Source organism: Sciurus carolinensis, chromosome 2, assembly GCF_902686445.1.
Source record: "Sciurus carolinensis chromosome 2, mSciCar1.2, whole genome shotgun sequence".
NCBI lineage: Eukaryota > Metazoa > Chordata > Mammalia > Rodentia > Sciuridae > Sciurus > Sciurus carolinensis.
The window spans coordinates 123,098,091-123,110,560 of NC_062214.1; the positions used below are offsets into that span (position 1 = coordinate 123,098,091).

Genomic DNA, 12,470 nt, shown 5'->3' on the forward strand with positions numbered 1-12,470 from the left:
ACCATCAAATGAAATAAAAGAAATTAGCTCACTTCTTACAAAGTGCTCCTGCCCTTTTATTGAAAGGTTCCCTAGCATTGCAATTGGAAACTTAAATTTAAGAAAGTAAACATATGCTATGGACTTAAATGCTCTAATCTATCTTTTGTCTTCTGAAGCATGGTCAGTAACTGAGTTTTTAGTGTCAGGGAGTAGGAAATCAATCCCTAATAAATAATTCACTAAGAGAGCATATGCATCAATACATCAGATAAATATATTCCATGTGCAATAAAAAAATGGCTTAATGGGAAACAACTGAATTAAAATGCTGACGAACACAGAACCCTGTAAGTTTAACATGAGAGACAGAATTAGCAAATACAGAAAACAAACAGAATTGGCAAAGAACATAAATTTTTATTTTAAATCACAGTTAGATGTTTATTGATCCCAAACAACCAAGAACCTGCATTCACTCTGAAGGATGGTAAGTAGAGATTTGCTATAAATCTGTCAGTTGATTGGAGGCTTCAGGTGGAACTAAGATGATCCTTACACAATAACCAAATGACACTCTGTTCTAAATGCATAAAATTGTTTCCATAATGTGGTAAAATCTTGAGTTGTCACAAATACTGTTGAATGGCTACTACCTGAAAGTTGAGATAGCTTATATAAATAAATCCTCAGTTTCTCTGAACTCTGGGAAGAACAGGAGATAAAGTACAAAGTAGTTCAACTGTTTTCTAGACCCAGGAGGATGGTTTACCAAATACTCCCACTGGGCCAGGATTAAAATATAACAAAAATTTTCATTTGGTAACATGAAGTTAGTCATATTCATTCTCTGGCCATTTCTTTATATTCATGGTAGGTGTGTCTCCAGGGTCTTATTTATTTCATTTGTCAACACACATTCTCCTCACATCCTAAGTCTCCTTAGGGCAGTTGCTCAATGAATAATTAGTGAAAATGTGTGTTTGGCAGATCATTATTGTATCTCAAATTCTAATAAGGGTCTGCTAGATACTACAAGGGTGGGCGTGAGTAAACTTGTTTCCATTCTAATGTCTTTGTTTTTCCACCATCATAAAGAGAAACAGAAGAAAAGCAAAATGAGGGAAACTCAGATAAAATGAGGAAGTAAAAGCAGCATTATTACTACTGAAAATGCTTCCGACTTTAGGGCAATGATCCTCAGAAGGACTAGAAAATATATCATATTTTCAAAATATGTCAAATATATTTCACTTCTCTTTACATAAAATATATTCGTTGATCAACTTCCTCATGGCTGTCTTTACTTCCTTGTTTCTCAGTGTGTATATGATGGGATTAAGTAAAGGGAATATTACAGTATGGAACACAGACACTACTTTATCTAGGGAAAATGAGTCAAAGGGACGAGCATAAATGTAGATGCTTGGTCCAAACATTAGCACCACTATGGTGATGTGGGAATAGCAGGTGGACATGGCCCTGTTGGTACTCTCACCTGAGCCTGAGTGCTTCTTGAGCATGGCCAGAAGAAAGGCATAGGACATTAACAGAGCAATGAAACACACCACAGAAATCAGACCACTGCTGAAGATCATCACTAACTCTTCTGGGAAGGTGTTGGCATAGGCAATCCGGACTACATGTGTGATGTCACAGAAGTAGCTGTCCAACTCATTGGGCCCACAGAAGCGAAGTCGAATAATGAGAGCCACCTGTATTATAGAATGGATGAAGCCCCCCATCCAGGAGACAGCCACCAGGATACAGCAGAGACGTCGATTCATGATGGTAGCGTAGTGGAGGGGGCGGCAGATGGCAGCATAGCGGTCAAAGGCCATCACCGTGAGCAGGAACATCTCTGAGGCTCCAACAAAGTGCAAGAAGAAGAGCTGTGCAATGCACCCACCAAAGGAAATTGTCTTTCTTTCCACAAAGAAGTTCACAAGCATTTTAGGGGCTGTGACAGAGGAATACCAAATATCAAGGAAGGCCAGGTTAGCCAACAAGAAATACATGGGAGAAGTCAGGTGGGGATCAAGTCTAATGGTGCAAATGATAAGGATATTCCCTGGAAGGATGAATAAATAGAAGGACAGAAATATAACAAAGAGGATTAGTTGCACCTCCCGAGTCTGAGATAGGCCAGTGAGAACAAATTCTATCACCCTGGTGTAATTTGTAGTTTCCATTTCTTCAATTAGTTTTTTTTTCATAATATTGCTATGAAAATAAAAAATGATAATTACTCCAAATAACATTTAACTAGAATTATATCACTGCTTTCAAAATTGTTGTATGTTCTCTGTAGTTGAGATTTCGTTAGAGTAAGAATACATTTGGTTACCCTATTTTGTACTTGAAAATCCAAGATAGGGAGAAAGTAAGTGACAACTTTATACATCAGAAATAATTGAATCATATGAAATGTGTCACATGTCTGAAAGCCAAACATCATCTCTTCAATTCTATAAATCCATTTTTTTGAAACTCAGAACTTATCCTTCCTCCAAATATTAACATTGATAGGTTATGTGCAGTTACTTCCAAGTTCAGCCAAATTTTAGACTGCTAATTGGAAATGCAGCCTATTCTTTCTAGATCCTTATTATTGGGAAAACTTGCCAATTTGGAAATTTAAGTTTGTATTCTAATATCACCTACACTGATCTATCTATATATTAGTTTTAATTAATAAGTGACCCCAGAGCTTCATGTATATTGCATAACAAGAATTTATAATTTAATTCTTATTAATAGGTTAACAGCCACCATAGATAATATCCAGGTTGTCTGTATGAAAATCTTTCTGGTTGTGACCAGATCTTCAATACCCACCACTACACTGGTCATGAAGTTTATCCACTGTCTTAGAAAGGTAGGAGGAAGGCGTAGTCATCTGAGAAATAGGTATGCTCATCACCAAAGCAAATTGTACTATAATGATCCACTTTGCCATTTCAAGGAGAGAGTAGGAAAAAGATTATGTGTAGACTTCTACTTAAGATCCAGTATTGACTCTGACACTGCTATGTAAAAGAAAATCCATCAAATAAAAATGAAATAATCACTCACAATCCAAATACACTTCCCCCTTTAAATAGTGTTCAAAACTGCCACTCCAGAACAAATATTTCTTGCAACCAACAGTCAATACTAGAACCTTGCTTCTGTTCTCCTGATGTGATAACTTATAATACTCTCATCTCAGTGTTTCTTAGGAAAATAAAAAATAAGGTTTTATAAAAATGAATAGATGTAACAGGCATTTACAGACACTATGCATACTATCAACTACAGAAATGTAGTATTTCTGCCTTGAAACCTACTGAGTCAATTTGTACATAATTTATGAACATACACATATCACTTTTAATATGCTATAGAAGCATAAAGTTCATTAATATTAATGAACATAGATCACTTTTAATATGCTACAGAAGCATTGCATTATGATGACAAGAGACTTAATACAAGTAGATACCCACCCACCCCCAAAAAATAACACCCGTATTTTCCAGGAATCTGACAGCAAGCATTGAGAGGGAAAAACAAAAGCACCCTGAAAACTCAGTAGTGTGAGACTATTTAGCATGAGGGAGTGTCCCCATGCTGGTGAATAGCCCAGTATGAGCCTCAGAGAGCTAATCATGTAGGAGGAGATAAGGACATATAAAATTAAGTTTTGAAAGATTTTGATCAAAAGAAAAATAATGCCTCCAGTTTCAACCCTTCTCCTTCTTAAAAACTTGGTTATCTGCAGTGACATAGTTCCTACGATTCCAGAAAACAATGCTTTCACTTTCCTACCCAGAGGAAGCAGTGCATACATAGCCTTCCTAAGTAACGACATGGTAAGGGTATAGTTGCAGATTCACAGGGTACTAACTCATTTACATTTGTTGATGAGTAAATCAGGAGTTTCAGACAATTAAGAAAATCTCCACATGGAGCCTTTGGCACATTATGATTATTCTGTTCATTTGGGTATTTTGGTATTATGCAAACAGATGGAAGTATTAGGTTGTTTGTTCTTTATGTTTTGTTTTGTTTTGTTTCCATTTTTTGGTGCTGAGGATTGAACACAGGTGTTCCTCATTCTAGGCAAGTGCTCTGTCACTGAGCTACACCCCAGACCTTTTTATTTTATTTTCAGACAGTTGCCTAGGCTGGCCTCTAACTTGCCATCCTCATGTCTCAGCCTCCTGAGGAGCTGTGGTCACGGGGTGCACCACCACACCTGGTTAGGTTGTTGTTTTCTTAATTAAATAATATGTCTATTATTATTTAATGGAGAAGAATGTTTTGAAGCAGTAAATGCTATTACAAAGCCCTAAGCATTTTTTCATTTTCAGAAGGACAGCAATAGCATTCCAATTTTTGTTATACAGTCACCATTTTACTCCTCTGTCTTATTCTGTACCTTCCCATCAAAAAGGAAGTGGACATGGCACTGACCTACACAGAAATAATTTAGGTGAACGAGTGTGGATATCTTGGGAAAACAAATGCATCAGGTATATTGAACAGAAAGGATCATTTTACCTTAAAAGGTATCAAAGAGATTTCCTTTTTGCATTTCAAGGCTCAAAATATAAGTGTCAAATTAGAAACTAATGATACATACTTTGCATTAACAACAAAAACTAACCTTATTTATTCTTTAGGAAAGAAATATAGAGTATAGAGCATTCGTGCCTTCCCCCTCTCCCCATAACTGTCAAGTTGAAAAGAGACATTTGACTGCAGCATCTCAACCCACAAGTCAGACAGCCAATGACGCCCTCTTTTCCCCAAGCTAACGATGTTCAACCACTACACATAATACACACACACACACACACACACACCATTATACCCTGCCATGTCCTCAATGAAGGACAAAAAAAATTAGGTTCTTTTGGTAAATATGAATATGTCCTCATAAAACATTCAATAATTGAGACCCTGGTCATCATCTGTCATTTAACAGGTGTCAAAACAAATTCTTACACATGATATCAAAAGCTCTATCCCAGAATATAGAGCTCTGTGTCTCTATGAATTATTTGTTTGTTCAACAAATGTTGATTGAGGAACGACTGTGTACTAACTGCAAAGAATACATCAATGAGCAGGAAAGATTCAGCTTCTACCTCAATGAACTTCTGTTCTAGAAACATGGACAATAGATAAGTAAACAGGCAAATAAGTAAAATAAAATCATTACCACCAGTGACAAGGGACAAGAATATAAGATAAGGGGATTACAATGGAGAGTAAATAGAGGTGGTATATTGTGGGATATGGTGGCCTAGTGATGGAGTGTTATGGAAAAGCTTCTCTGACTTGATGGCTTTTCAATTAACTCTGAAGATCAAGATAAACAAATTTTAGAAATGGAGAACAATAAAAATAAAGGACCTGGTGCAGGGGAAAGTTTCTGAGAAAATCGGGTTTTAATATAACTTCCAACATTGTTTAGAATAAAATCCAGGACATTTGTGAATAAGATTTAAAATTTAGGAATATCATTCTGGTTGCTAAATGATTAAAATTATAGTGAGACAAGACTACAGAAAACATGAGGCTTAATTAAAGATAGCAACAGTTATTTAGAGAAATGAATAGTTGGTTTAGAAAAACATTTAGAAGATACAACTGGTAGGATTCAGTAATAGACTGCATGTTTTTATTTTCAAACCACCAAAGTCAGCTGGAATTTGAGCTCCATAATCCCTGTTTTAAAAGAATGCCTTCCTATCAAAAGAATGGGAAGTTTTACTTCATATAAGTATAATATGTCAAAATACACTCTACTGCCATGTGTAATTAATAAGAACAAAATTTTTTAAATTTTTAAAAAGGCCTCTTTTTCCCTCTGTATATCAAATGAAGGTCATCCAGCAGTACCCAGGTCGTACTTACAATGATTGAATTTACTACACATATTTAGATATCATTATGGCTTGGATGTGAGATGTCCCCAAAAGCTCACCCAAGAAGGTTCAGAGGAGAAAGGATTGGGTTGTGAGAGTCTTAACCTACTCAGTGAATGGATCCTTGATGGGGCTGAGTGGTAACTGGAAGCGGGTAGGGTGTGGCTGGAGGGAGTGGTTCACTAGGGCGTGGCTAGGAGAAGATATTTTGTATCTGGGGAGTGGAGTCTCTCTCTCTGCTTCCTGATGATGGGAGCTGCTTCCCTCTGCCACGTTCTTTCACCCTGATGTTCTGCCTGACCTCGAGCCCAGAGGAATGGAGCTGGCCTTCTATGGACTAAGACTTCTGAAACTATGAGCCCTCAACTAAACCTTTCCTCCTCTATAATTGTGCTGGTCAGATCATTTAGTCACAGCAGTGAAAATGCTGACTAAAACAGGTATGTTCCGTCACATTCTAAGAAAGGCTGGAAATTGTGCCAATAAAATCTAGAGCAAGAAATAACATTTGTGGGGAATTCTTGGGGGAGATGAGCCATCCATGGAGACTGAGGTAGGGTATTTCTTTCTGAGGTTACCATTCAGGAGGGATGTCTATTCCACACCGGTACTTACTTTAAAGCACCTCTGTAAGTTGGTTAAGGAATTTCACTTCATCCCACCATCCCCACCCCAACATACACCCTTTCCAAATCTCTGAATACAATCCTGCTCTCCTAACACCACCCAGTGAATTCCCATTCTTTACTTAGTCTGCAGGGATGTAGTATCTAGAGGATGACTCTGGAAACACATAGGAGTACAGGGTCCTCCCTGTAGATGAGTGAACTGTGAACTCTCCTCAAGGGACCAGTGGTTTGGGGAAAACAAGGAACCTGTGCAGAAATTCTTCCTTACTCACAAGGTAATATTCATCCATGGATCTAGCCAACCTCTGAGCAACCACACAGAGAATTCTTACCCCAACTAACTGGGTAGTCCAAGAAGGCTGTCACATAGATCCTAAAATTGTGAAAAAAAAAACTAAATCAAGAAATACTGGCTTACTTTCATACAACAGGCTATTTTTTTTAATTAGTTATTATCTGTAGCCATTGACCATTCACTTTCCTGAGATGAATATGTGAGTGAATCAGTCTGCATCTCTCAGATGCTGGCCACTCTTGATAACCACAGAGTTCACAGTCAGAAGGAATGCTTTCAGCATCTACGTCAACAACACAGGAAGGATTAAGCTGAAATCAAGAGATGAGGAAAATGGGGGGAAAGAAAGGTGATATCAATGAAGGAAACAAGCTGTAAAAAGAAAGGATTCAGTCCTATATTTCTCCTCAGGAAGACAACACAACATTGTTATGGGTTACACAACTACCAATAGGTAGATTATTTAAAAATATTATATAAAAGAGAAAACTGTTCCTAAACAGATTCCTTTAAGTGGCATTTTATTGAAAAACATTCCCCAGAGAAGGGACATTAGCCTCTGTAGTATAGAAGCTGTCTATCAAAGTAAAGGAAACGCAGAGGGATGGGCACTGAGGTTGGGGCCAGGGTGGGGGGAAGAGTGCAGATGAATGCAATAGGAAGGTACTAGATTTTTTTTAAATATAGAGATATGTGAAGTTATTTCCAGACACTATCCTACTCCAGTAAGAGCCATGCTAGAGCATAGAGTTTTTATAAAAGATATCTTTGAAACAGTGGGGTAAGGAATCACATAAACAACATCATTATTTAAGGTTTTTATTGTATCTTTAGAGCTTATAAATAGCTGCATGCATGCAGGCCCACCTGCACACACATGTATATTTTTTTAAACATTTCCAAAATTTTCTCAAAGAACTCAGTTTTTTAAGAGAGTGAAGTACTAACTCATATCCAAGTCTAAGATGCAACTAGAAAAGAACTGAGCAATATTTGAGACTTGAATTCACATCATAACTCAGCCACCAAAATCTGTGATGTTGAGAAGGTCATTCAACCTTCTTCTGTAGAAGTTCCTTCCAAAAAATATGAAGAATCTTAACTAGAATTTTAAGAAAAAATTCTAGGTCTAAAAGGTCCTATGAAAATAAAATTAAATTGAGAGAAAAATCCCCAAAGGTAAAGTAAAAATTATGTGAGCAACCATGTGGAGGAGCCACGATATGGCCGTTGTGCATAGGTATGATACTAAATAATGTGAAGTGGTTTCTACTCTAGAGACATGGAGCTCACCTATCTTATTATGAGACACAGTGAGGAGGGAGTAACAAAAGCATCTTCATTATCTAGATGGGTGTGTGGGGAGCTGGGGAACTTGAATCTCATCAATAAGCCAGTAATAAAAAATACCAAGATGCATAATTACCTTGATTTCCTGTACACATTGTTGCCCATAGTAAACTAGGCAAGAAGAATTCATTTGGATCAGAGAATGGTGGTTCTCAACATGAGAATTTTTAGGATAAACTGGTACCGGAATATTTCTCTTATAATAGATATGGAGCATTAGTGCCTTGGTTCTAACACAGCTAAACTACTTCCCAGCTGTGTAGCCCTTGGAACTCACCTCTCTCTGCCTCAGTGCACCCCATCAGTGCAATGGAATAACAATAGCATCTACGTTACATGTTGTGTTATTGTAGGGATTAATGAGTGAATTCATTTTGTAAAGTTGAGAAAAACATCTGGCACATAGTTCAAACAAAACAAATGATGATTATTATTATCATTCCCCTTTCAATAGGGCAACCATCATCCTAACATATGCTTCCAAAACTTTGCCCCTTAATATATGCTTACACTTCTCTGTCTCCAACTCTCATCCTTGTATCTGGAAAACAAGGAACAAGTCTAAGAAATAACTTAGAAAGGAAAACAGGAGCAGCTTTCTAAACACTACCACCTACCTCCATTTTTCCCAGACCAGCAATCCTATGACTGTTCATAAATCATTACTACCCAATCTCTTAGTCACTCTCAATAAGTTTCCTTTCCAAAATACCTGAAATTTTGAGTGAGTCATTTATTTTCTGTCCCTCAGCTAATACTGGGGATTGAACCCAGAGACCCTCCATCACAGCTACACCCCAGCCCTTTTTATTTCATCTTGAGAGAAGGTCTTGCTAGTTGCCATGCTCATCTCAAACTTCCAGTCCTCCTGCTTCAGCCTCAAGTCACTGGGATCACAGTTGTGTGCCACCAGGCCCTCCTGTCTCTGTCATTTCTAACAAGTTCCATAGAGACGTCATTTGGGCTTCCATGGACTACTACTTTGTTCACACCTCCAATAGAAATTTTAACTTATTACATTATAATTTTTCAGTTTATATTTTGATTAGAATATTCCAGAGACTCTGAGCCCTTTGGGGTCATGGAGTATGTCTCTTTTGTATATCTGTCTGCTTTACCTTGTCACTACTTTTCCCTAAGACACTTCCTTACTTGAGGCTTACTGCTTCTTACCTCTAGTCTCTGAGCATTTGCATAGTTACCCCATCATTTTGCCCATCTCGTTGTCTCAAAGATAAAGTGATTTAAGTAAACACTGAACAGTATTCTTCCACCTACCAATTACTTGCCAGGCTTGGTGTAGTCAGAGACTAAAGTGGAGGGGGTAGAAGATGCCTCTTCCCACACCCACAACAGAGGGCTCTGCCACCTGCGTTTTGGTATTTATCATTTCCTGTCCTGATGTAACAATGAGCTAACTAGCACCATGGGTTTTGACTATGAAAATCAAGTCTCTGCAGTCCAGGAAGAGCCAGGTAGGAATAAGAACCTGAGGGAATAATTTTAAAGTTTATGTGTGCTTCATCCAATGAGTATAGAAATACAACTTTTGTGTTGCACAGAACAAGTAAAGAATGACTAATTTCCCAGGCTTTGGGGTGGAAAATGTGATGACAAATGATCGCCCCTCTAGCATATCATGTACATTTCTAATCCAAGGCTGTATTAGTAATCAAAAACTATTACCCTAGGTAAATGTATGATTACACAAATGGTATGCCTCTACTTCATGTACAAACAGAGAAACAAGATATATCCCATTTGTTTACAATAAAAATAAATTTAAAATAAAAGACTGTATTATTTAGAGATGCTAGATCCTTGGGGAAATAGAGATATGTCCAAATGCAATATTAATACTACATAAATTGTTTGAAGAGTTTGCCCATGATTGTAAAGAAGGAATTGCATATTAACTCCTAAGCCAAAGTATATTTCTAACTATTCAGTGTTTTCTACATGTGCTTAATAATTACCTACCTGTCAGACACTGTTGTAGTCACTGAGCATACAATGAGTAACAAGAGAAAAATGGTTTTGCGAATCAACCTATAATTGACTGTCCTATATGTGAAACCAAAAATAGTTGTCTGTGTCTCTCACCCGGAAACAACAGTTTGCACTGGCAATTATCCTTCCAGACATGAATGTTGTGAGTTATAAGCTACATAATGAGTTACAGATGAGCAAGAATTTTGTTGCACTGATTCCTGCTCAGGAATTGATCATAGTAAATAGTATGCTATAAATATTAAGTGAATGTGTGATTAACTAAATTGTATTTTATTAAATCTGCAATCTTGGTATACGATTCTCATATACTGACATTAATTTCATTACTTTCTTACAGTATCCACTTTAACAAATAAAATTCTATGAGAAATAACATTGGGTTTTACCTCAATTTTATTCTATCAGACTGATGACAATCTCATATCTTTCAGAAATTATTCTCCTAAAATCACTTGTTTGAGACCAAATAAAATAATCAATATGAGATTGATTAAAAAAAGCAATGAAGAACAATGGAAAAGGAAGAACACAAATATATTCAACAAAAGAGTATACACTTAGAAATGTTGTACATGAAAATACCAATAATGCTAATTTAGTTTAATTTGAAATTTTATAAAAAATTGATCTTTTATCTTATTGCTTTAGCTAAATAGTCACATAAGTTTGATCAACAAACATGACGGCAAGAATCCTTTTTTTGTAATTGTATTTGAGAACTGCAGAATTTACGATATTTTAACTAAAATTAAAAGCAAAAATTATTTTTTAATAGACACCTAATTTAAATATCATAAAATCAACTCTGAAATAGCCAGAGTTCACTTAAGAAGCTAAAGCAGTACAGTGGAAGAAAACCCCAAGAACCACCAAGCAAAGAAATCGGGAGAACAGTTTTATTTTGCCTGGATGATCTTATTTCCCAATCTGGAAGTACTCAGCATAGAGAGAAAACTACCTGGCTTGTGTGTTCTCCTCAAAAGGAAAGTAAGGTGAATAATCAGTCTAACCAGCCTACAAGACAATGCCCATGCGAAACTTTCAGTTTTACCCTATTCATGTTGCTGGTGAAATTGACACATGATAGTGGTATGGCAATGGCTGGAATAAACAGAAAGGATCAGGACCATCCGTATCAGCCATGTAGTGAGAACCAATGTGGTCTCCAATACCTACTCTAAACAGGACTCCTTTAACCCTCTGTACTGAGGACCTCAGCACACCTTGCAGTCACCGCATACACCCACAGATTTCACCACCAAGGAGTCTGAGTAATTTCTGCTGCAGGGTATAGCAGCTGACTTCACAGAGTTTCCTGGCAATTTCTGTGACTGAGATTAGTAACCAAAGACCACCACTGTTTTAGTCAGCATTGTGGTTAGTGTGGTACAACAAGAACAACGTAGAAATGAAAAGTTTTTATGGGACTCATGGTTTCAGAGGCCTCAGTCCATAGATGGCCAACTCCATTGCTCTGGACCCAGATAAGTCTGAATATCATGACAGAAGAGTGGGCCAGAGTAAAGCAACTCAGAACATAGCAATGAGGAAGCAGAGAGAACTCCACTCACCAGGGACAAAATATAAACCCCAAAGGCATGCCCCCAGTGACCAACTTTCCCAGTCATACCCAATCTGCCTACAGTTACCACCCAATTAATCCATGTCAATGGATTAATGCAGGAATTAGGTTAAGACTCTCAAAAACCAATTATTTCACCTCTAAACTTTCTTGTATTGTCTCACACATGATCTTTTGGTGGACACTTCATATCTAAACCATAACAAACACAAAACAGGGAAATATGACATCACCAAAGAAACAAAATTAATCTCCAGGAACCAACCCCAAAGAATTAGATAACTGTGAATTGCCTGATAACGAATTCAAAATAACAGACACATGGCAGGGTATGTTGGCATGTACCTGTAGTCGTAGCTACTTAAGAGGCTGAAACTGGAGGATTGTTGAACCCAGGAGGTAAAATCAGGGCAAAATAGTGAGACCCATAACTCAAAAGTCAAAAAACAAATGAACAAACAAACTGTCAAGGCAAATCAGATGAAACAAACGAGAAACGTAGTCCAATGGAACAAAAGATGAAGTCCAACAATAGTTGCATGCATTTACAATCAAGTGATTTTTAACAAAAGAGCCAAGGACACACAGAGGGAAAGACAGTCATTTCAAAAAAATCGTACTAGATAATCTAGATATCCACATGCAGAAGAATAAAATAACCTCTATCTCTTACCAGTTATAAATATCAACTCAAGTGTAAGACT

General features: G+C 37.1%; 1 protein-coding gene across 1 annotated transcript; it reads right to left on the minus strand.

Moving 5' to 3' along the window:
• Window positions 1-1,229: 1,229 nt before the first annotated feature.
• Window positions 1,230-2,171, minus strand: LOC124978046 (olfactory receptor 4M1-like). Its single transcript, XM_047542067.1, has one exon. It carries the CDS (start codon window positions 2,169-2,171, stop codon window positions 1,230-1,232), a length of 942 nt encoding a protein of 313 aa, XP_047398023.1.
• Between the last annotated feature and the right edge of the window lie 10,299 nt (window positions 2,172-12,470).

What these genes read in the sequence shown, in the direction of transcription:
- LOC124978046 (XM_047542067.1), bottom strand. Translation starts at nt 2,171, where the DNA reads ATGGAAACTACAAATTACACCAGGGTGATAGAATTTGTTCTCACTGGC.